This window comes from Cydia strobilella, chromosome 4, assembly GCF_947568885.1.
Source record: "Cydia strobilella chromosome 4, ilCydStro3.1, whole genome shotgun sequence".
Taxonomy (NCBI): Eukaryota; Metazoa; Arthropoda; class Insecta; order Lepidoptera; family Tortricidae; genus Cydia; species Cydia strobilella.
The window spans coordinates 3,611,241-3,637,552 of record NC_086044.1 but is presented as its reverse complement, the minus strand read 5'-3'; the positions used below and the strand labels follow the sequence as shown (position 1 = coordinate 3,637,552).

General features: G+C 37.6%; 1 protein-coding gene and 1 long non-coding RNA gene across 4 annotated transcripts in view; one reads left to right on the top strand and one right to left on the bottom strand.

Annotated features, from left to right (window-relative positions):
* The window catches only part of LOC134740482 (pseudouridylate synthase RPUSD2-like), a 548,963-nt gene extending 544,003 nt beyond the window's left edge, over positions 1 to 4,960 (top strand). For all 3 annotated transcript variants that reach the window (XM_063672969.1, XM_063672968.1, XM_063672970.1), the window contains one exon: positions 285 to 4,960. In XM_063672969.1, coding sequence (XP_063529039.1) covers positions 285 to 359 — 75 coding nt within the window. In that variant the 3' untranslated portion in view covers positions 360 to 4,960. The remainder of the gene's footprint in view (positions 1 to 284) is intronic.
* LOC134740516 (uncharacterized) overlaps positions 1 to 26,312 on the bottom strand; it is a 245,252-nt gene that overhangs the window by 53,755 nt on the left and 165,185 nt on the right. The window lies entirely within an intron of this gene.

Sequence of the window (26,312 nt, the reverse complement as noted above, 5' to 3'; positions counted from 1 at the left end):
TGTAACTAAGCTTTTCATTTTCTTAAGCTGTTGTAGATTCTGTGTTCGAATGATAAAAACAAACTGTCGTTCGTTGCTTAATCCAAAACTTTTGCTGGCCTAATCTAACCTTACTTGAGAGCGACTGAAGATTTGCGCGCAAAACTATTTGGAAAAGTCTAACAGTCACATACTCCAAGCAGAAAAAGAGAAGGCACGATCCAATGGACCTTCTAAAAGTCTTTGATTCGAAAAGACGAAATTCTAATTTATTTCTTGTTCTACAATGGTTTTTTTTTCTACAGGGACCCGGCTGGGAGTACGAGACGGAGCTGCCACAGTGGGCGAGCGTGGAATGGGACGAGCCGGAAAATTCATAGTCACACGAACTGACACCATTGCGGCGGCGCCTCGCCGGTTCACTCTACATCAACCACAGACCGCGGAAATTTAAAGACTAAATCAAGGTCAATAGGGTGAAGACCGTCTGCGAGGCATGACCGTCCACGCAGAATTTTATAAGTACTGTACTGTAGGTAGCTGTTATGAGGCACTGCTTTACGGATCATGTCTTAAACGGCGTACACAAGAGATAATAATGTGTAGACATTATTGCCTTACAGATGGTTTTCCCGCATAGATCTTACTGAAACTGTTAATAATGCAATTTGGACTGATTTTATTGATAAATGATGTTTTAAAATGAGATGTTGATGATTGTTAAGCTGTTTTCACTCTTGTCAACTAGATAAAGGCCCCATAAATGTTGACTAGGACCGTAGTTGCCATGATTCGGGTAATTTAGTGCGAGGTGCCGTTCGTTCGATGATGGTTTGAAATCGGCTGTTTGAATCGCAGTGCTCTGGAGTAAATTTTATAGTAACTAAACTAAGTGAGAATTAGATTAAGTAATTTCGATTTTTTCTGCGTATGAAGTTCCGCTCTAATTTGGACCTCTTATACTAGTTTCATTAGCAGATCTTAATAGAGCACTCAGAATATTAAGGCCTGGAAGGTCAGTCAAGGCAGCTAATACAAATATATTATTCTGGTAGTCCTAATTTTTTGCAACATCGATAGAGATGGAGATAGTTGCCTTTAAGTTTCACTTTTAAAATTATTGCATCTGTGTAACTAGGTTTTTAGGCCTTAATATTCTTAGTTTGAGCACTTATTTTGATACGTTCTTAATCATTTTCGGTTTGATTGTGTGTAGTTTACGATTTTAGATGTTTATGTCAGTGTTCAGTTCCTATCGGCCTAGGATGTTTCGTCGCTTGTTGTAATGTAGGGCTAAGGATGTAACAATAGAATATCGGTAACTGTAAAATAGTTATATCGCTTTAACGAGGCAGGGTCAGAACCACAATCATAAATGAATATATAAAATTTGAAATGAAAATGATTAATAAATAAAACACACAATGGGATAGCTCTTCTATTTAATTCTCAAAACGGAATTTATGTAAATTTTATTAGAGATTCACAGCGTGTGCGATGAAAAACACGAACTTTTTGTTGTTTTTCACCCCGCATGAATACGTAAATCATTATTTCGAACAAATCTTGGACCACTGCATATTTTCTTATATTAAAATTGAAAATAGGACCACTTTTAAACATTTTTTAGAAAGCTATCTCTGTATCAGTAGACGCGTGTCTATAATAAATGCTTAAGTAAAAATTAATCTAAAATAACGCATTTTTGTAGGCAGTGTATAGTGACGTCGTCACATTTTGGCTTCCATAGTTTTGAGTAGAAAAGAAATAAAGTTTTTAACGTGTTAAGACAGACCTTAAGAATTTTGTACTCGACTTACATTGTGACAATTCCGAATTCTACGGGCCAATTCGAACAATGATCTAGATATCAACTAGATATCCACTAGATATGAAACAGAAACGATAACGCGATATTTAAGAAAGTCATGTCAAATTTGACATTTCCGCGATTCCGAATGTCCTCTTGGACGATCTCTTTAAGATTTGCTTAAGATATTACTTAGACCTTAGACATCCAATGGATATCTAATGGATATCCCAATACGTCACAATTATTGTAGCGTAAAATGACAATTAGTTTATCGAATCGAACTGCAAAAGATAACTAAACTAAAAGTTGAGAACTAAACTATAAGGTATCTATTAGATCTCGTATTGTTCTCGTATCTAGTAATTATCACGTTGTTCGAATTGACCGGTTACTCTCTTCATTATGAAATTATCTCTTGTATCAGAGCTTTTTGTGATAATGCATTTATTGTATTTTCCTCTTCGCTGAAAACTAAAAAAAGACAGTTTATATGCGTAACTTTAACATGACCAAAGCAATAGGTCTTTATTTATCCAAAGACAGATATTAAGTTTACAATAGATGACTCAGCAGATCGAAGCACATTTTAAAGACATGGACGCGATGTTCACCAAAGGAGGCTAAGTCGAACGTACATTTTGGCATCAAATTGATATCTAAAGGATGTCATGTCCGTACATGAGCATGTGCGCGGGCGATACGCACGGGCGAATGATAATAAAATTAAATAACTTAGGTATAATATAATGTCAAAATGAAAGTTTAAGTTGGCCTCCAGTTATGTTTACGTTTGTGTGTTTTTAGTTATAAGTTTTTTACAGTTTGGTTTCATTAATTCTTGTTTGGATTGTTCTTTTGTCTAATGGTTTATTATTTAGACTCGAAATGACATTAGTGTCATTTCGAGTCTAAAACTCGAGTCGGATTAACGCTGGTTCGTTTACGGTAGATATATTTATTATCTTATCGTAGGTATTAAATGTAAAAGACAATTCTTGTTATTAATAACGTTTCACGAGCTTTCATAAAATTAGTTTGGAAAAATATATATTTTTCTTACTTGTAGCGTAGCAGTAGTATGCAGATATGTTGTTCCCTGTTATATAATGATATTAGGCGAGTATGGAGTAAGCAATCATCACATATAATCATTTTTCATTGTTACATTACGTACATCCAAAAACGAGATAATAATGCTCGCTGATTTGTGTTATTTTTGTTAATATAGTGGTTACTTACTTGTGGTAGTTGTGGTCAATACGGATAAGTGTAGCATACAGATAAATTGCTCCTTGCGTTTAATAGTAAATGTATGAACTCGTAATAAACACTGATCAATGTGTAAACAGGCCCCAATGTGAAGGCCATCGACACTTACCCGTATGCCACACTTAACCTTACATCAAATTAGCTCGATAGAAAATCGAACCAAAAACGCCGCAAATCGGCCTACCTCGCTTGATGTTTACATTCAAAAATGAATTAATACATACCTATGTCTTCACCGATATTGATATTGGATATTACATTGACTTTGTTGACTAGGCTGCTTACTTCAAACGAAGCCAATTCGCGCTGTTGTTGCTATCGGCTATACAATGTACATATAATGCTAAATGTGATTGTGCTATTTCTATTACTTTTCGCATTATCTCTATCACATTCTCTATTATCTCTATTGGGATCAAAGTAATTTAAAAGTCAGGGAAACCCCGAACAGTCACCGTAATGTTAGAATTGTAATCCATGTTTTAAAAGAATTTTGTAAAAACAGTAGCATGTACAGTGTAAGTTATCAGTGGCATATCACCTAGGTACCACATTGAGATCATTCACGGTGTACCGGTTTCTGAATGGTCTCACCGACGAATATTGTTGTATTTTTATAGTATTTAAGACATGTTTATACATTATGTTAAATAATTAAGCAAACTGTTTGGATAACTGTAAGGCTGGCAGTCGGTCGTCTGATTTTTGGTACATCATTGTTACAAAAAAATATCCCCCAGTCTTGCTTTATCAAGTTTTTTTAACTTTCCCAGTTTTGCCTCTTGACATAAATTTATATTTGTCGCATTCGGTTTATCATTTATTTGTAAGAAATTTTCATGTGCCTTCTCAAATAATGAAAGAATAAAGATAACTTGTAATAGTAATGTTTTTAAATTACAGTTACATTGTAATTGTTACACGTTTTAACGTAAGTAGACACATTTGGCACTCGCGAGTTAGAGAGGCGTGGCTCAGAGGATACTATCAAGTTTTTTTTTTGTAACTACCTACTAAGGCCAATACGGATAAGTGTGGCATAACGCTACGTGTGGCTGGCCTTCACATTGGGGCCTGTTTGCACATTGATTAGTGTTTATTGCAGGTTCCTACATTTGCTACTTGCGTTTAGTGGCAAATTTATAAACTCGCAATAAACACATCAATGTGTAAACAGGCCCCAAAGTGAAGGCCAGTCACACTTATCCCACAGCCACACTTAGCCGTATTGACCTTAATCAGAATAATAATTCAGCCTTTTATACGTCCCACTGCTGGGCACAAGCCTCCTCTCATGCGCGAGAGGGTTTGGGCTATAGTCCCCACGCTAGCCCAATGCGGATTGGAGACTTCACGTACACCTTTGCATTTCTTCGCAGATGTATGCAGGTTTCCTCACGATGTTTTCCTTCACCGAAAAGCTAGTTGTAAATATCAAATGATATTTCGTACATAAGTTCCGTTAAACTTATTGGTACAAGCCAGGATTTGAACCCGTGACCTTCGGATTGAAAGCGTATTAACCTTACATGATTAATATTTGTGAAGTACATTTTCTTGGAACCTATTAAATTACACACGTGTAAACCTCTTAAAAATAAAATTGTAACAAATTAATGACAGTTATACATATCCTCTGTCCATACTTTCTCTCGATTTTGGCACATTTTTACCAGAATACACTAAGTTAGCGATCAGTTGCGATATAGTCGTGCCATATATATGGCATGTGTTATTTAAGTTGTTTTGTTTTTTAATACTATATGACAACATGAAAGACATTTGTTTATTTGATAAGTATTATGTACTAAGAATATAATAGTGTTTCCTTCTTTAGATTCATGTTATAAGCATTCATGTTTCCACTTAAATTTAATTAGAATAAAATCCATCATTGGCCGTTGGTGTTTTATTTCCTGAAACATCTTTATCTTATTTACAAGCATGAGCTATCCAGCCGACAACTAGGAAAACATATACTGGTGAAGGCTCAATATATCTTAAGACGCGTGTTGTTAAGATAGAGTATTCTTACGGTAGATGTGGCTATGCGCCTCTCTAAGTGTAAGGCCTGAGTGGACGCTCGAAGCGGAGCGTTCGACGGAGCCTGCAGCGTGGCGTCGGGCTCACAAGTGATTTGAGCAGCGTGCACTAAGGCCTACTGTCCACGACGCGTAGCTGCATAGACGCTGCATGAATACGCAGTGCAGCTGCCATGCAGCCCGGCGTACAGACGTTGTCCACGAAGCGTAGCGTAAGCGTATCGTAGCCTACATTTCCTTTCATTCGTGAGAAAGCTAGAAAAACTAAATGGCTTTTGTTAGGCGGGTTCTTTGTTCGTAGGCGCTTTTCGCTACATATGGGTTTTCCCGTGTTATCGGCTACGAACGTAGCGCGTAGCTCGCACTAGCATTGAATGCGTGCGAAAATTCAATTTTATTTGGTGCATTTAATATAGGAAAAGATAATGATAATTCGATCTTAGTTAATACCAACATACCTAAATCTTTTACTATTGACCCTATCTGAACCCCAGCCATATTCTTTATTAGAACCCCGCAATTCACTTAGACTGTAAGAATAAATATAAAATACTCTATTACGCAAATAAAACGGTCACAACCACGGAATAAAGACTTATAAGACGTGAATTTACCTGTTACATACTTCCTTTTCTACGAGTACAAGTAAATACGCATACTCGATGAAATCGCACGTACTGGGAGCCTGGGAAAAAAAATGTTTTCGTTGCCTCAATGAATACTTTATAGGCATTACAAAAGGACCACGCTAGTTTTACACTTCACTAAAGTAAGAGTAAACCTTATACCCTTGCAATAGAAATATTTTAAGGTTTTTTGAGCTGCAAATGTACCTTTTTGTAAGGTACCACGCGTCTGAGAACTCTTTGAAGGAGTGAGTAATGCAAAAATTTTAATAAGATGCCAAGTAGGTATGTTTTGGGTTGCTATATTTCACAGGCCTAAATGGTTGAATTAAATTACGACCTTTTGTGCAAAGAAATATAAACTTAAGTGAAAAATATGAAGTATGGCTGTGGAACGCCATCTGATAAGGCGGGTGCCAAATGAAAAACCGAGTCCAAACCGAACCGGGGGGATGAACCGGGTGGGGGATGAATGGGTGGGTGAGAAGTAAAGTCAGCAATATTCACTTCACGTATTTTAAGGATAGGTAGGGACAAGTGTTGTGCTAAGTTAGTAGAGATGCCTATGCTCAGCAGTGGACGATAAAGGGCTGATATGATGATGATCATGAAGGGTAAGTAAGTGGTTACTAAGGATAGTTCTCGAAATAAAGTAAGTAGGTACATAGGTACAATACAGTACAAATAGGTACCTATTCAATATGTAAATTGATTGTCTATTTTCTATTGACAAATGTAACGTGTTATGACAGATACGTAATGAACTGTTATGACCGAAATCGATGAACTTTCCTGACAGTAATCGCATACAAAACAAAACATAATATATGCCATTATGCGCGAACGCGTCGCGTCCCTGATGCGCCGTGGGCACGGCAGCACCAACGGGCTCCTGAGTGCGGTCGCAGGGGCATATGACAGCCCGATATTTGGCCACTGGGCGAAATCGCACGCGCCACGTGTAGATTTTAAAAAGTATTTTTTTTAAATATGTTTAGTTTAAGTTAGTTTTAAATTTAATATTAATTAATTTGTAGTCTATGATTGTTCATTATTTTAGTATGTGGGTATTTTTGCATTTTGTAATTTTTCCTCAGTCACCCGTTGACCACGAACGCTGTAAAGAGTTCGAAACGTCGGGATGTATTATAAATTCAATATACGCGATATAATCCGTTTTCATAGTTTTATTTTAATTTTAATAATATGTAATTCTATGGATGTAATTAATCCGAAATAAAAGCTTTTAATTTAATTTTATATCATTTCATTGGCTCACCTATTCGTATCACCCACAGCGGTTGGGTCATTAATACCCATGCATAAAACGTCGTAAGAGCCATTGGACAACTCATTCAATTGTTTACTTTAAATATCTCGTAATAGATTCCAAATTCAAACTGTTATGCGTGGTGCAGACAGTCGTAATTTAATGTGACAGGGACGGGGTCCCTTTGTTTGACATAATTATTGAGTCATAATGTAATGATTGTCAGATTATCATTAGATTGAAACCGTTCTTTTCAGGATCTTCCTAAGATTATCCTATAGATAGGTTAGGTTAGGTTTGTTTTATGGCAATCCTGAAAAGTTACGCGTTTCTGAGAAAAGACAAATTACGAAAATGTGGACAAACAATACATTATGACGTAAAACTTTATGGGAAACAATAGTGTCCTGGACACAGTGAATTGATAAGGCACAATATGATATTTCCCGAAAATTCGGCCCGTCTACTTAATAGAGCTGAATGTTAAGTCATATATCGGTGTTAAATATAATGTCGATGGCTAAAACACGTCTGGGAATGGTATTCCAGAAAGGTGTCTGAGTCGCTATTTTTTAAAACTTCTGATAGGTTCTAAGACGCTGATATTTGGCATGATAACGGTTGATAACAGCTTTAAATTCAACGGTATATAATACAGATTTTTGCGGGTAGACCTTTTTGAGGCTAGCCCCTATGCGGTTACATTTACTTTTACAGGTATGCCCCGAGTTAGCAGGTAGGTATGCTTATAAGTTTTAAGTCGTTTTAAGTCGTGAATCTATGTAACGCTTTGGCGTAAGCTGTAATGTTGTAAAACTTGATTCAATAAAAAAATAAGATGCATAGCATTAAAATGTGACGCTGTTAGCAAAGCTGCTATTTTTAACACTCGAAATCGGAACTCATTAAGTTCCGTTTAAAAGGAGATTATGATATTTATACTCGTAAGATATTGAAATACATTTTCATTAAATGCATACAGGGTGGAAAAACTTACTGTGCCCTGGAGGAAAAGTGCCTAAAAACCTTAAGTAAGCTCATTTTCCTTGAAGGAAACATTCTTTTATTTTTTTAAAGCAGCAAACTTTAAGGTTTTGAGATACTTTCCCTCCAGGGCCCATAATTTTTTTGCACACTGATATTTCTCCACATATTTAACATTAATACCGAATCATGATTAAACGCCGAAATAAGCTTCGTTAACGCAGTTCAAACAATCATCGCCCGCACACACGGGGGTAAACATTTACCCGCCGTTCCCTGTAATCAGTAATCAGTGTATTAATCTGATTAATCGCAGCCATCATTAACCTTGTTGGCGTATTATGAGTCCCCGGCAAACTCGGCCGAATTGCACCTTCCCATACATTACGTAGTTCCGCTCTCATTTTAAAACTACGTGTTGGATTGTAATGAAACTTTGCACATACATATGACAAGAGGTATATCTAGGTCTGAAATTAGTTTATATAGCTCCAGTTACACACAAAATAGAGCAAAAACAAGTTTCATATGAAAAACTTAAATTCGCTGTATTTTTTAACTGTGGTATCTGAAAGTCAAAGACAAGATTAATCTTTAATTTAGGCATATATAAACATTTATTCGTCGTGCCTCAGTCAGTTTATTATTAATCTGATTACTAACAGCCAACATCATTAACTCCACAAGCATATTTATAGATGTATAAAATATGAATCACTCATTGACATATATCTAAGGACGGGCCTTAAGGCTAGTTCGGACTAAATTAGTAATTTAGTCGAGTGGTCGACCACACATGTGCCACATGTGGCAAACATTTATCCGCTTTACCCATTAATTAGTTATCTAATCAATCAAACTAATCAATCTATTAATCTGATTAACTGGTATCCGCCATTGATTAACACTAAAAGCTCATGCGTAGTCGGCAAATTATATACAAGTAGGTATAAATTGCTTTACAATAATTTAATTTCTTCACCAAAATAGAAGGCCAATTCAAACTCCAATACATGTACGGACAAGTACGAACAAAATGCATGCGCGAATGATATCTAAATTACATCATTTAGATATCATTTAGATGACGAAATGTGCGTTCGAACTGGCCTTTTGGTTATGCTTAGACGACGAAAAATCGCTCCGAGCGTTATTGCTTATCGCGGACGCTGCAGCGTCGAAACGCTCGCTAGCTACTAATATAATCTTTCATTTTATATCAAGCTACCAAATGATTACCGAGATCAGCCTGTGGCATAAAAGTAGCTGCATTATAGCAAAATTGCAATGCATCTTTAATATCCCAGTACGATACTTTAAAAGTGCCTCTTTCGCTGCAAAGCGTCATTTTGTCTCGCCCTGTGTTATATTTAAGTTTCATTAAGCGCCCAAGTTATTAGGAAAGTGTTTCTGTCAGGATGTACTGTGACATAGCGAAAACTTGCAAAACCACAAGAATACTCATCTTAACCACTATTTCTAGCACTTTAAGGGTGATACTTTAGTATTTCATCCGCAAAATCAACTTTGTCTTTTAGCAAGTGTAATGCGCTCTCCAAACTGATTTTTTATTGGAATTTAAACTTTAAGTTAGTGTGTAAGGGTTGATATGTAGTTGTTGGCTTGTAAGGAAATTTTGTAAAAGCGTTGTGTCGAAATATTGCGTCGTCGTGAAATTATAGAGGACTCTTAATGTTTTATTAATGGTCGGTCTCAGAGGGCGAGTAGGCCTTTATTGATTTGGCTCCGGGGGTTTTTTGCTACGGAGTTTGAGAGGTCGGTGTATACAGGCTTTAACGTGGGTGTTTATGATCGATTGAGACAAAGATCAAAGGAAAAATAACGTTTTAAACGCGTAAGCGGTACTTACGGCTTAAAGTTTTGGAACACGTTCTCTTGTTTCTTAATATTATTTCGTATGAGCGTTACTGTATTAAATTAATTATTATTATGGAATTAATAAAGGTGGGTGCGGTACGAGTAGGCACATACAGTAATTTCCTGAGCCTATAAGTACGAATAGGTACACTAGAAAATAATTATAAACCTCAACTCGAAATGCGTTTTATTATAAAATATGGATACTTAATTATTATTCACAACGACGGGACTTAATCGCGCAAAAAAAGTTTTAAATTTACCTCCGACGTTTCGAGGACGGCGTTGTCCCCGTGGTCTCGGAGAAGACTTAATTACTTGCGTATAATAAAGTCCATAGTGAATTATTTTCTTATATTCTTGGGATAGTATAGATTATGCTAATTATTCCTACCTTGTACCTCTACCTATAATGCATGCCTGCCTGAAGGGCTGAACGCCAGTTTTTTTTTCTTTTGTTGTCTGTAAGTACATATTTTGTGATGGTTACGAGTAATATGTGTTTTGTTTTTTTTTATTCATATTAACTTTGATATTACAATCCGTAACTTTTTTAAATTTTTTGGGTCCTGTCTCTCGGGGCTCGGGGCGCGCCGTGTGAAAGTCATTAAGTAAGTTTGATTGGTCTAATAACTAATGCAAGGCCGGGAAGCGAACTCCATCCAGCGTAGATTGAGCTTAATTTTTAACTAGAGCACTCGTTACGTGAGCTCTTAATTTTGTTTACAACCGTTGTGAAGGTGTAAATTATTGAGACTGCCTGTCTGGCTGTCGGTAGTGACTGCCTTGAAGCTGATTCAAATTCCGGTAAGGGCATTTATTTGTGTGACGAGCACGGATATTTCAAGTAATCAAGTAATTTATTGCACTCATGTTGTTATACAGATGATAATGTTTACAATAGATGCTTCAAACATGAACCCTGTGAGGGCATCGCAAACAATTTTTATTTCCTAAACTTAAAAACTAAAACTAAAGCTATAGCTAACACCAATATTTGCGATCGATTCATGGGTGTTTTCTATGTATTTAAATTATTTACATGTATTGGGTTTGGGAAAATAATTTAAGATCCCATCTGAGCAAATAAGGGTTCGTCTGCTAAAAAAAACCGGCCAAGTGCGAGTCGGACTCGCGCACGAAGGGTTCCGTCCCATTACGCGAATAATGGCAAAAAATCACGTTTGTTGTATGGTAGCCCCACTTAAATATTTATTTTATTCCGTTTTTAGTATTTGTTGTTATAGCGGCAACAGAAAAACATCATCTGTGAAAATTTCTACTGTCTGTCTGTCTGTCGGTTCATGAGATACAGCCTGGTGACAGACGGACAGACAGATAGACAGCAGAGTCTTAGTAATAAGGTCCCCGTGTTTACCCTTTGGGTACGGAACCCTAATAAATACTAGGTATAAAACAGTAAAATGTATATGACTGTTGTGTACGTTTTATGTTTTTTTTTGTTCGTTACGTACAAACATAAGGCACTCGTTTTTATAGCTTTTGAGTGTAGAATAGAAATAAGCGGTTTTGACTTATTTACAATATTAGTGGTGGTAATTGCTATAACTATTTCAAATTTTAGGTATCTACGTCAAACGGTCTCTGAGAAAAACGCATTTAACTGATTTGCAAGACCGAAGTGATCCCATAAAACAAAGTTTTGCACGGAACACTAAAAAAGTATTGAGAACACCTTTATCTGTAGACAACATTAATTAGATAGATAGATAAAACGTTTATTTAGATTGTAGAAGTTATCACAATGCTGATTACCTACCTGAACCAAACATAAAAATTAAGAACTAAAAGTTTATTTTTGTACAAATAATGTGGAAATCGCTTTCGATAATTGTTTACAGAGCGGTTAAAAACTTTCTTAAAATACTGCAATATCGATATTCATGAAAATATCACCTGTACAATGTTAAACCGGAGATGCGGCTAAAGTTTGCTCTAATATTAAATATTCTCACAGCTAGGCGCCGCATTGCCGCAAAACAAAAGTATGGCCGCCGCAGAATTAAAAGCACGTACCCAATAACTCTGCTATATTAAAAACAAGTGCCGGCTGCTGGCCAACTAGTGAATTAGTAAACGGGCGAGTACTGGATTAAGGGCCGTGTGTTACACCGTTATGTAACGACTGGAGTAACTACTTATGAACAGACCCTTATGTCCGAATTTGAGTTAGAGCTACCTACCGTTAAATCATACAAATATTTATAGTTTAAAAGCTCCCAACTATGAACCAAGTCTCAAGTCTCAATGTGGTCTTTGTATACAACAATGAGACTTGGTCGAATTTAAGCTGTTGTGAGACATACTAACATTAAATAATTTCACGGTTTACTCACTCGTTTACACAATACACGGTCGTCTTGAACGCTGCTCGCACTATTAGTGCTTGAAAAAGGAGACCTAGGCTCTCCGAAACATATCACGCGAGTGACTAAAACAAGTGAGTCTAAACCGTAAAATTATTTAATGTTTAATGAGACTTGGCATAAAGATTACATAGGTATATTTGTGTCTGTCTACATATACTTAAAAAGTCCCTACGTTCATGGAAGAAACGGAGTACGTCAAGTACGTGAGATAGCCGACAAGTTACAGGAGATCCGGCTAAGATTGTATAGACATGTAAAGAGTGTATGTACTGGAAGTATTGGTATATACTAGAAGTATTTGTGGTGTGCACGTGCGCGGTGAAATGAGGGATTCCGCAAAATAAAAGGCAAACCGATTGCATGATGTGTGCGTGCACTGCTCCACTATTTTAGCGCATGCGCATGTGCACGTCTACGTACACGCAGCCAGTATGCACCAGCTTTAAAGAATCCACTATCAACTTAAAAATCGTGGATGGATTCAATCAAGAAAGATCTTGTGTAATTGCAACGACTGAAGCCAAGACACATCAAGCTTCTCTAGAGATCAGCATTAGAACTTTACATTTGATTTCAATGTAACTCATCCGAGCCGCGTTTCTTGCCGGCGTCATATTGGGATATCCTCCTCCAATTTAGGAGGGATTTCAATTTTCTCGGGCAGAGGTGTAGGGTTAAACCCGTTGTAGTTTTATTTGATGTGTATAAGCGCATTGTAATATGCCATTATGCCTACTTTAAAAAATAATGTGTCTTTTTATCTTTATTTCATTTAATCGAATGTTGGTAACCTTCGCGTGTATAAGTAACTAAACAAATTCAGATCAAATGCCACTCTTAAGCTTCATGTTTTCGGTGTGAGAGTCGGCCGCGCAACCAGCCCTCGATGGATGTCCCGCAAGGTTCTGCGGATTAGTCCGCAATTAACTTTAAACTCCGGTTTACGGCCCGGTTGTTCTCGACCAGTTAGTTACAGTTTTCATTCTGGCCAAAGGTTTTCTGAAAGTGTAATGAGATTTTGTAGAGGATGAATAATTTTAGTTGCAACATTGTAGTTTGTTTAAAGGATGACTCACTACAACGGTCCGGGCCCGGTCCGGGGCGCCCGACACTTCAGTTTACCACCACTAACAACGCCGCAACAGTGATGTAGCTGCCGTTTATATCCGAATGTCACCTATATACATTACTTAGAATAAATTTAAAAGTGGAAAAATTACTGCCTTGGGTGAGACTTGAACTCACGGCCTCTGGATCGATACTCCAGCGCTCTGCCAACTGAGCCACCAAGACCTCATCCATAGTCAGCAAATCTTCCCACTATATGGGTCTAGGGGACCCTAGCGACATCTACCGTAAGAGTGTTACACTTCTTAAACGGCCACCGGAGTTCCAGAGGCCGTGAGTTCAAGTCTCACCCAAGGCAGTAATTTTTCCACTTTTAAATTTATTCTAAGCTTAATAGCATCGATCGCAGACGTTTCTGCTTGTTAAAAATTAAAAATTAATTTATATACATTACTAGCGACCCGCCCCGGCTTCGCACGGGTGCAATGCCGATGTATTATACATATAAACCTTCCTCTTGAATCACTATCTATTAAAAAAACCGCATCAAATCCGTTGCGTCAGTTTTAAAGATCTAAGCATACATAAGGACTTAGGGACAGACAGACAGCAGGAAGTGACTTTGTTTTATACTATGTAGAACAAAACCAAACCCCTGTTTGGTTTATTCGACCAAAAAGTCACTTTTGACACTGACAGATCAGATCCATAACTAATCCAAATCTAAAGCCTGTTATTTCACGTAAACTGCAAATATAAAGTTGTTCCAACGACTTTAAAAATATAAACAGATTAATTAAATAAAAGGCCCTTAATCCATCACCGGCGCATATTGTTTTACCGCCCTATTCTACTAAAACAAAACGTTGACATTTCACTGGGGACACCGTAAATATTAATATTGCCAGAATCTCGACGGATTCAAGCTTTTTAATTTATTTTCACCTCAGTCGGAAAAGGGTTATTGTTGAAAATCTGAGCGAAACACTGTGTTATTGACAATTAACTAATTAATAATAAGTATGTACATTGTAATTAATTGGAGTAAAATGTATTTTTCACCACATCAGCTGATAAAGGCTCTCTTGATTGTTCAAAAATTGTGACGAGAAAGGTATTGCGAATGAATGTGGAGGGAAGTATCGGGAGAGGAAAACCGAGGAAAAGGTGGATGGACTGTGTGAGAGATGATATGAAACGAATGCGAGTGAGTGATGAGATGACGGGCGAGAGAGAGGTATGGAAGAAAAAGACATGCTGCGCCGACCCCAAATGAATGGGATAAGGGTAAGCGAATGATGATGTACATTGTAATTAATTGGAGTAAAATGTATTTTTCACCACATCAGCTGATAAAGGCCCTCTTGATTGTTCAAAAACTGTTAAGAAAGTTGCATTTTATTCACATGTGAGGCAAAGTTAATCAAATGCCAATTTTGAGTTGTTTTCTTACGTTTGGTGGTAGAATTGACTTTTAAATGATGATTTTTAATGATAAATATTTAATAACATTCATTTTGAATCAATTTGCTTTGATTTTGTTTGATGTTTTACAGTAAAATAGGATTTTCCTCGCGTTGGTGTGGTGAAAAATGATGTGTTTCACTCGGTGGAAAAAATTGTTTAACCCTCGTACCTTGGTACCCTCGCAACTCGCTGCGCTCGTGGTTCAATTTTGGAATTTTTTGCATGCTCGGGTATCAATATTAGCACGAGCGGTTAAAGAACAACTTTTCCCCCTTGTAAAACAATTAACTATTGTGCGAACTTTCAAGGCCTAAATAACCAGTGTAGAAGCTCTCATTTCATGGCCATGTTCGCGGCGGGTGTGTTTAACTTACCCAACATGTTGCGTAATATGTTCCGATACTACTGTAACTCGACATCTCTGGTAACTAATATCATAAAACCTAGAGGTCGATTCTAATATAACTATTTTTTATGGGAAAAAATGGAAAAAGTTACACTTCCGGCAGGATTTGAACCCGCAACCTCCGCAATCCGTGCGTTGCTCTTATCCAATTGAGCTACGGAAGCCTCAATTGGTTAAGAGCAACGCACGGATTGCGGAGGTTGCGGGTTCAAATCCTGCCGGAAGTGTAACTTTTTCCATTTTTTCCTTTAATATAAAATTTGGAGTATCGCTCGCAGACGTATCTCTGCATGTTAAAAAATAAAAAAATTGACTATTTGTTATGGTTATGAATGGGGTATGATACGACCTTGACGGTCGTCTTGGTGATTGGCGCACACTTTTTTCGAGTTCCGTACCAAAAAGGTACAAAAGGAACCCTCCGTCCGTCTGTCTGTCAGTGTCACATTGCTAAATATCTCTAGAACTACTTGAGCTATCGATTTGAAATTTGGAATATTTATGAACAACGCTAACCCAGACACATTGAAAGTGTTATTATTTTATTTTATTTTTATTAAATATGAAAAATGCCCCGTATGAAGAGGGGACCAACTTTCATTCTAGTTACTAGGTCAAATGGGGTATCGTCTGAAAGAGCTCATTTAAAGATTGTTTTTTTTTTTCATAGTGAAAATAAATTGATTAAAAAAAACCATCCCCCTCTCTTTATCTCCAAAGTTTACTAATGAAAAATCATATCACGCCTCTATCTTAAAAACTTTTTTAATTATAAAAAAACTTTTCCGAATTGTTTTTTTAACAATAGCAAATAATAGAGGATGTCTGATAGCAATAACGCATTGCAAGCAATATTGCTTTGTCGGATTTATATGTTTTCTATTGTCCTTAAAGTTCAAATAAAATGTGACGTTTTCAACCAAAACGTACCACATTGTCGCTTGTTGATAAGGTTGATTTCTAATTGAAGCTATATGGAAATAGCGCCTTACTGACAAGCGACAATAAGTACCCTTTTGGTTGAAAATGGCACAAATATCTACACATGCCTCGTAATAGTTATGTAGATATTTCATTTCGCCTATCCTTAGTTTTTGCTGGAAAAATTACTAGCTTATTATTCTCTTTATTTATTATTTTTCTTATGTAAAGAGAAATGTTATGCAAATTACTAGCTTATTATTATTATTATGACTAGGTATTAGTGAGAAACGGTGTTAGCTCGAGTGTAACGCAGTTTCAGAGCGAGATAAGCAGAAAGTTTGCGCGCAAGGCAAACTGGTGGTCCTCCATTTTTGTATTTACCTTGCCAGCAGATCCGTTTGAAGTGGTAAATAAAAAAATATAAAAAGTTGTGAACAGTAAATGGTAAATAGACATTTTTCCATGAAATCTCAGGCTTATAGAAGTAAGAGTAATAAATATGTATTTTAAATGTTTTTACCGTATATATGGTGCTACTTTACCGCACTAGTGCGATAATTAGCACATTACGCAACTATGTCGAAAATTTGAAGGGCCATATGTACGGTAAAACGTTGTACGATACATGTGTAAAATTCCATTTAAAAAAATTGACACAATTCTAGGGATTGACAGGGCAAGCTATGCTGACGCCATCTGCTAAAACTTCGACCGGCCAACCCCATTTAAATCGGGACTACGGTTTTAGGATCTGTAATGACACTAATGTACATATGATATTATATCTTGTTGTGCTTACCCGTTTTAGGTAGGGCAAAGCGATTTTTTGGAAATATGTACTTATTATATTTTTTTAAATGGTACACAATGACAATATTTTTGTGTCATATCAAAGTTTGATAACTCGTAAATCAAATCAAATTATATTCGTTTGTACAATCAAATTAATTAGGCCCTTTCCGTTAGCTTACCGCTTTAGGTCACCTCCTACATCTTCACCTTCATAAAATAAATACTGGCTATTTATTATTCACGACGACGGGACTTATCGCGTAAAATAAGTTTTAAATTTACCTCCGACGTTTCGAGGACGGCGTTGTTCCCGTGGTCTCGGAGAAGACTGGCTCAAGTTGACATCAACATCTTCTAGGCGCGCGAGTTTTTCGAACTACCCGCACTTGGTCTTGACCTGGTCACGCGATTAAGTCCCGTCGTTGTGAATAATAATGAGTAAAAATCGTGAAAGTTTAAATCAGTATAAATACTGGCAACGAGCAACGACGATAAGCGCAGACGTATTCAAATTATTCCAAATCAGCGGCGAACGGGTCGAGGATTATCGCTGAATTAGGCCTGACCCGGACATCCGCCCGCCATTAGATCTGTCAGAGTACACAGAGGGAACGAGCTCATTTGATAGTAATTCTTTTCTTGCGGCCTATTTGACAGAATAAATAATAGTACTTGGTACAGATGGTTCACTCTCTAACAAAACGCGTCTATTACGAGAGATATGACCGCTTGGTGGCGCAAGCGCAAGCAGGCGTCCGTTCCGTAGCGGTGCGCGGCAACTACTATGGCTAGACACCAAAATTGGTGTGGGCCGCATGTACTTGTAGCGACGCGATGAAATTGCGGAGTGAGCCACGCCTGCCTATTTGAACTTGACAAATTGTCTTATTTTGACAATCTGCGTACTTGGACAGTCTTCTGCAATAACATGTTACACCACGAAGGCCGAACTTTTTTAGTTACAAGAACCTGCCTGTACAAATAAATGCTCCGGCTTCAGAAACAAAAGCTCAGAAAGAACAAAATATATTAGAGATTGTGAAGTAATTGGAGGGCCTAATTGTTTCAGCGGCAAACTGGTAATTGTGCCAAAGGGCCGGCCATTAACGGTAATGAATTGGGCTCTAAACTTGGATAGTGAATAGTGAAGCAAAGAATACGCGAACTCAGGCAAGACGAAGACAGTGCCTACCAGGAACCACGTTCGACGTGTTGCCTCCCAGTCAGACTTACGTACGAATTTACAAGTGCGACAGAGGCATCACGTCGAACGGCCCTCTGATGTTCAAGTTGCGGAATGTTACCAAAAAGCTGTAAAAATTCTCGCTAATTTCAGTTAAAATCAGAGAAACTAAAAATAAATTTTTCATTTTAGAAATGAAAATTTTTGATTCCTATACGAAAATGTGAGAAATTTCCGATTTTTTTTCGAGTGAAAATTTCACAAAATATCATTAAAAAATAACTACATTCATATAACGGAAACAAAACATATTTTTATCCTCAAAATATTCCTTCCGTTGCTACATAGGTATTACAAGAAAAAACGTATTTTTAGGCCATCCTGTATTTATTTCTAATATTTATATAGGCTGTAATATTTATGTAATCAGTGTGTTAACTGATTATATCGGACCAACACATAAGATATATCAAATTGAGATCAATTTATAATGTTCCCATGCCACTAAATATTTGTTGCTTTGAGCGACTTGCCTAAAGGAAAGTATAGAAATAAACACCGCTACACGCTTGATGTTCAAAGGAAACATCAGAGAAAGCGACAAGCAACATTTATATACAACAAAACCCTTTTACCCACTTCTGGGTGCTTATTAACGCTTATAACGCGCGCTGTAGCACTTTGTCGTAATAACGTGTGGGTTCCGTGCGGCGGCGGCACGTACATGACGTTAATACGACAGGGTACGAAATGTGTCCTTTTAATTGTCTGCTGTATTGATTTTCTTGTAAGTGAATAGGAACTTTTTCGTAGGTAATTGTTAATTTGTTACCTATGATGAGTTTGGCAATGTTAGATTTCTTTGTTGCAAAAATATTTTATATAGCTATTTGTCGCATCCTAGTCATGATTACGGATAGTCATATGTCCGCCGTCATTATCTTTAAATAAACGATTATATTCACGGCCATAAGCTACCACCGTCTCGTCTGGAGAGCCGTAGGAGCTTTATGCGGTGTACTGCAGCCCCAGAATCAATTAGCTTTAGCCCAATGCTGGGCATAAGAAGCCGTGGCCGATCTGGAAAGCCTTGAACAGATTGCGCTCCCGAGTCGGCCGTAGCAAAAACATGCTGAAGTGGGGCGCTCTAAGCGGCTCAGACACCCAATGTCCATGTGGGATGGAGCGAAACGATGGAGCACATGATATCCTGTCCAGCGTGCCCGCATGGAGCAGGACCTCTGTGATGCGCCAGACTGGACGATAATAGTCGATACCTTCTGGTCCCGCAGTCTGAAACCATCGGCACGGGAAGAAGAAAACTTAATTAGATATATTTCAGATTTAAAAAAAATACTAAAACGCTGTATAACTGCAATTGTGGTATTTTCTATAAAAAGGGACCTTATTGTCGACGCCATTATTAACGATGCTCCGATATACCTAAATACAACGCCGCGCGACGCTGTGCGGCGTAAGCGCCATCGAAAACAAGGTCCCTTTTCATAGAAAATGTCCCAATTATCCTTTAAAGTGCTAATAAAAGCACTAAGTTCCCTTGGGTATAGTTTGAATTATTTAAGTTTAAAGTCTTCAAGAAATGATCCACCTCAAATATCAACCTTAATATTTGCAGGAACATCTAAAATACAGCTTCTTTTAATAAACTAGGTAACTAAATCTGAAGAAACATTGACGTGTAGATAATTCAAGCGTTTTTAATAACGCTACAATGTCGTTAAAGCCTAAAATATTCTCAAATGTGTTGAGGTAATTATAATTACTGAAATAAAGTAAACATTACAAACAAAACATTACAAAGTAAAGTTAAGGAACCTCAAGAATTCATGAACAATTAATAAAGACGCCTGCGTAATAGTAATAGCAAACGTCGATATCGGTATTATATTTTAGCGTGTTTAAGGTTTTACAGGCGCTCATGGCAATTATATTATTAAAATCTTAAATCTTATATTATTATTCTTATTCGTTTTAAATCTATTTTTACCAGTATACCCCTAACATCAAATTAATTTTAAAATCATAATGAGATGTTTTAAATTCGATTGGACTTCCATGTTGGCAACAGATACCAGCTGAGCGCAAATGGCGCCACTTCCGACGCTCGACTAAAGAGGGTATATTCTGAACCTTGATTAAATTCACTCAATAGACAGTTATTTCATGGTTTGCTTTGAGTATAAAACCGTGTTAAATTAAACATAAAATGTATCAGCGCTACAAGGTGTTATGGGATTATTCCGGAAAACCTATTAGATTTCTTGACATAGGTATTCGCCAACCCTCTCTTTTTCTTTAAAAAAATTGTCTTCATCAAATTTCTGATGATTTCCCTAATGTCAAAAGTGTTCTCGTAGAGCATGACGTCATTCGGTAGTTCCTTTTAGTAAAGACACAGTAAAGTGATAGCTGGACTTAACAAATAGCTAAAATGGATTGCCGGCTGTTGACTAAAAAAATGTTAAACGCGTTTCAAGAATAATAGTTCATTAGCTGCACCCTTCCACGTTAGTTCATTGTGTTATTTTAAGCTACCTATCAATATAAAAAAATGCGTTTATAAAATCAATTTTTATAATCAACACCCGGTTATAACCGGTATGCATCGTGACTGTTTGTAAAGTCCAGCTATTACTTTACTAAAAACCTAAATACAACTACCAACCAAGACCAAGAAAGAAGAAGAAGGCTTTGACCAGTGTGTGTTGCCAGTGATGACATACGGATCTGAGACGTGGGCGCTAACGATGGGCCTCATAAGAAGGCTCAACGTCACGCAAAGGGCAATGGAGAGAGCTATGCTCGGGGTTTCTCTGCGTAGAGTCAGAAATGATGATATCCGCAGTAGAACTAGGGTCACCGACATAGCTCGCAGAATTTCAAACCTTAAGTGGCAGTGGACGGGGCACATTGCTCGCGGAACTGATGGCCGGTGGGGCCGGAAGGTTCTGGAGTGGCGTCCGCGTACCGGAAGACGAACTGCCGGTAGGCCTCCAACGAGATGGAGCGACGACCTGGTGAAGGTCGCGGGAATTCGGTGGTTGCGAGCGGCACAGGATCGGTCGGAGTGGCGAGCCTTGGGGGAGGCCTATGTCCAGCAGTGGACGTCTATCGGCTGACATGATGATGATGATGATGATGAAATACAACTACCGAACAACGCATGCTCATGATTGGCGAAATCATAATAAATTTTATGTAAGACGTTTTCAAAAGAATTAACGAACGAACACGACAAAATTTCCGATTCACATACGGAATAGCCCCGGATGTGCGAGCAATAGTTCAACAGCAGTGTTTCCAGATTTCAGCGCTTAATTCCGGGGCGTTATTATCGTTGGCCCAGCACAAGCGAATTGATCACTCGTTAAATTCAATATATAAAAAAAGGACAAGTGCGAGTCGGACTCGCCCACCGAGGGTTCCGTACTTTTTAGTATTTGTTGTTATAGCGGCAACAAAAATACATCATTTGTGAAAATTTCAACTGTCTATAGCTATCACGGTTCGTGAGATACAGCCTGGTGACAGACAAACGGACAGCAGTCTTAGGTCCCGTTTTTACCCTTTGGGTACGGAACTCTAAAAAGGAAAATACAAGTAAAAAGTGTTTAAAAGTACCTACACACGTTCTAAAATTTTTTGGGATGAATACAAAAATTCAATATTAGCGCCTGATTCACTGATACACACTACACTATAGTGGTATTGCACTGATTTAAAATATTAAATTGCTCACACAAACCATTTATGTATGGAATAGTTTTATTATGTTTCTTTAGGGTTCTTAGGCCGTAGTACTTATTTGTTCATTCTAGGAACGGATAGTTTGCCTGGAGTCACAGGGGCTAATATATTTGAGGTCACCTTACACTGGCTCCGGAGACCTCGACTCGCCGTCTCCTGCGCAACCAAAACGCTCCCGGCTATTTTAACGCCAGATAAATACGCTTTTTGTTTTTTCACGCATTATCACACTCATGCAGATCCACATGCCGGTCCCATGTGGGAACGAGATAGCTCTATGACATCGGTTACATGCTAATTCTGGCGTCAGTTCAGTCCACCATTCTGGTCAGGGTCAGAGAATTATCGTGTAACACTCGGACCGATGGACTGATCAGATGGTCTGGACTGATGAATATTTTAGATAATATAGGGACAGGGTCTGCCATCTTGTGGCCTGAATTGGAACCATAAACATGTACATTGACACTTCACGCTAAAGCAAGTGCTGCCATCTTGTGGGCTACTTTGGAAGCATAAACTACACAATTACGCCTCGCGCCAAAAATCTGACGTCTCCTGTGCTGCCCCCTACAGTTTATGCACGCTCCCTATTCGTCAGTCCATTTTGAATGACAGAAAACTGATAGGTGATGTCACGACACGGGATTGTTATGCCATTTAGGGTTCTTGCTAAATTGGAAATTCTATAGCGTAAGTATTGAACAACCAATTTAGCTAGGACCCTAAATGGCGCAAAAATCGCGGAGCGTAATGATACTAACAGGGCAAGTTAAATAAAAGCTTGTAATAAAAAGGTATGAATCATCCAGTGACACTGCTAATCAGATGCTATTACAGCGAGGCTTTTAAACAAGACATCAATCAACGGGGTGGGAAAAGTCATATCCGAGAGGAAATCAAGTCGGCTATCGGCTTTTAGTTACTTCGATTTAAGGTGCAGTGAGTCCAGGGGTTCCTAGCCAAAATGACAATCGCTGGTAGAAAATGAAAATTGAAACTTAACTAATGTATGAAAATAGTGACGTACGAAAATTCATACATTTTTTTTCTTTTCGTTTGGCATATGTCGATGTACCTACGGTTGTTATCTTGGCAAGGCGAATAAAAATATAATAAACATTTTTACTCGCTCTAGTTTCTTTGACAATGACAAAATGACAATTTGTAACAACGAAAAGTAGTAACTAGGCCAAGCAATAAGAAGGTATAGAGGGAAATGCTAAGAACACAACACGTTTTTTCTTTCTTTTACAATTACTAACAACGAAAACTTTGGTATTAGTTTTAGCATAGTATAGTTAGTTACCTATTAGTTATGGCATAGTGTACTATATGTGTGTGTGTATTTATATTCATGCCTTTCACGTTAATTTAAGCATGTGGTTTTTAGGGTTCCGTACACAAAGGGTAAAAACGGGACCCTATTACTAAGACTCCGCTGTCCGTCCGTCTGTCTCTCTGTCTATCTGTCCGTCTGTCTCATGAACGAAATGTTCACAGATGATGTATTTCTGTTGCCGACAACAAATACTAAACACAGAATAAAATAAATATTTAAGTGGGGCTCCCATACGTGATTCTTTTGCCGTTGTTTGCGTAATGGTACGGAACCCTTCGTGCGCGAGTCCGACTCGCACTTGGCCGGTTTTTTAAATGTAATTGTAGTGATGTGTTCCTGCCAGTGAGTAAAATTGCCAGAGCTCAATGAGGGTGCGGAGTGTTAGGGTCGGCAACGCACATGCAATGCACATGCACTCTGGAGTTGCAGGAGTCCATAGGCTACGGAGACTGTTTGCTATCAGGCGGGCCGTATGATTGTCTGCCACCGACGTAATATAAAAAAATATATCGCGGCGGCTATGCCCTTGTGACCCTCAAGTGGTTAACCCTCCAACTGCAGACTTTTTAACACATGGTCTGCTAACGACGAGTTACGGGTTCTTAGCTCGCATAATTTACAAGTTACAAACTTGCATCGTGCATCACGTCTGGTGCATTTCCCCGTCGTATCTCGTTGGTCGCTTCTTATTCCTAGCGTCGTTAAGAGCATTGCCTCTAACGTAGGTCTCAAGCGCTTATTGGGTACATATCTACGCGGTTCCCGAGCACTTTTTGTAGGGAGGCCGAGTGCTAGAATCCTAATAGTAGTTTTCCTTTCTACGTAATATCACGGCACCGTTACCAATATGTGTACTTAAAAATAAAAATAAATCTACTTCCACACTCGACATTTCTAGTTGAGTTAGTTTTAAATATCAAAAATTAAATATTTTTGGCAATTAGAGACAAAGTATTTTTTTTTACATTTAAGTACGTTTTGTTACGATCTTCGAGCAACACCGGAAAGGGAGACGGATTTGCTCTAGTTCCCCTCTGCCAAAGCACGTCTAATGGACCTAGCGCGGTGCGTGTTGAATTGTGACTCGTCCGTACACAAAAAGAGATCGAGGTGTGCAAGATTTGTCTTTGACGTGTCATTTTCTATGTATTACTTATAAGGAGCACAACGGTTTTAAGGCACTTTTACTCCAGGGCCCATAATTTTTTTCCACACTGTATATGGTTATTTTGGAAGTTAGTATATGATTGTTAGTTTGACTAAATTTACTGATCAATCTCGAGACCACACTTAAGCTGGTAAAGTTGAGTCGATGCACTCGGTAGAAATGACAATAACAAGACTCCTCTCATTTGAATACGAATAGCCCAACATTGGCGGCTGTTTACCTAAACAAACTTACACAACAACCATCCAAAAACATTAGGCAACCAAAATATAACCCTATCTCGACACACATAAAGCACAAATTATATTTTGCATTAGAAAATGAGCGCATACATATAGTGGTAAAAAATACCTCAAGGAGGTAAAATCTAGTGTGAAAATGTAAAGTTTCTCAAAAGCTTGGGTTTTCCAGTCGAGTGCAGAGTGAAAAAGTTCCTCGTTACAATTTATATGGAAAATGCTAAGTTAATTTTGAAAGCTTTTATCATGGATTTAAAATTACACACGAAGGATGAAACCAGCGATGGAACTGTTTAGGAACTGGAAAATAAATTAATAATTTTAAAACGGAATCGGAGTGTAATCGTATACACTTACGTTTATTACGTTTACCAATACGTTTATCAATATATATTTTATTAAAATACTTATTTTTATTACGAATAGTTTAAATTCGGTTGCTCAGAACTGGCCCGTCATATTTAACACAAAAAAGCTAACGGCTAGTTCTGATCTTTTAATATGTTGTTAGGATCACTATGCAGCATCGTAAATCCAAGTTTGCAGCTTTGAAAGACCTGTGCTAACTTTGCACCACTCGAAAAACCGCGGAATTTTCGTACTTGCGTATTCTCAATATACGTCCTACCTAAGCTATGCATTTTTTTATCAAAAAGGTCTATGAACAAACTAAAGTCAACAAAAACTGCTACAATTTAGGACCAGAATCAACTCTGTAACAAAAAAGCTTACCGAGATACCGCTCTGGAAATATGGTCAATTTTGGCCTATATAGTGAAATTTATAGATTTGGTCAATTTTCGACCAAAATCAGGGAAAATACTAATTTTACGGTTAAAATCATAAAAGTAGTTAGTAGTGGTTGGCAATTATTAACGACCACGGCACGATAACAAAACTACGAAACTAATAAATCAAAAATAACTTGAAAGTGTCATTCAAGGTGTCATTCTTTTATAGAAATAATACCTATTCATAAAAATGAATGATAAACGACATGTGCATAAAAATGCCAACCCTCCTAAAGCTATTAAATATACAATTATAACGAAATACTGACTTAAAATATTTCTAGTCATAATATAGGTATTAACTCTAACTTTAAGACACAGTTCTTCGATTGAGAGAAACCATTTTGTTCTTTGACACCGTTGTTTTTGTTAAGTCCCCGGCAAGCTCGGTTCTCCATACAAACGTAGTTACGCTCTCATTTTAAAACGAGTAGCTAGTTTGCTCTGAAACTTTGTACTTACTTTCAGATACCATAGTTAAAAAAATACATCGAACTTAAATTTTTCATACAATACTTGTTTTTGCTTTATTTCGTTTGTTTTATAAACTGGATCTATATAAACTAATTATAGACCTAGATAGACCTCATGTCATTGTATATGCAAAGTTTCGTTACAATCCAACACGTATTTTTAAAATGAGAACGTAACTCCATTTGTATGGGAAGGTGAAATTCGACCGAGCTTGCCGGGGACTTCACTATTGTCGGCTAAAGTCGCAAACCTCGTAACTCCATTTCAAGGAAATGCGACTTTATGTACGCTATGTATACATAGCGATAATAGTTTAAATACTGTAAAAAGCCTATTTATTTCTGAAATAGACTCTAGACTAGGTCTGCAGTAGACCTAAAGGGAGGCTTTTTTCTGGATACGATGGACATATTTACCAAGCAAAAGTATGTTGTGTCTA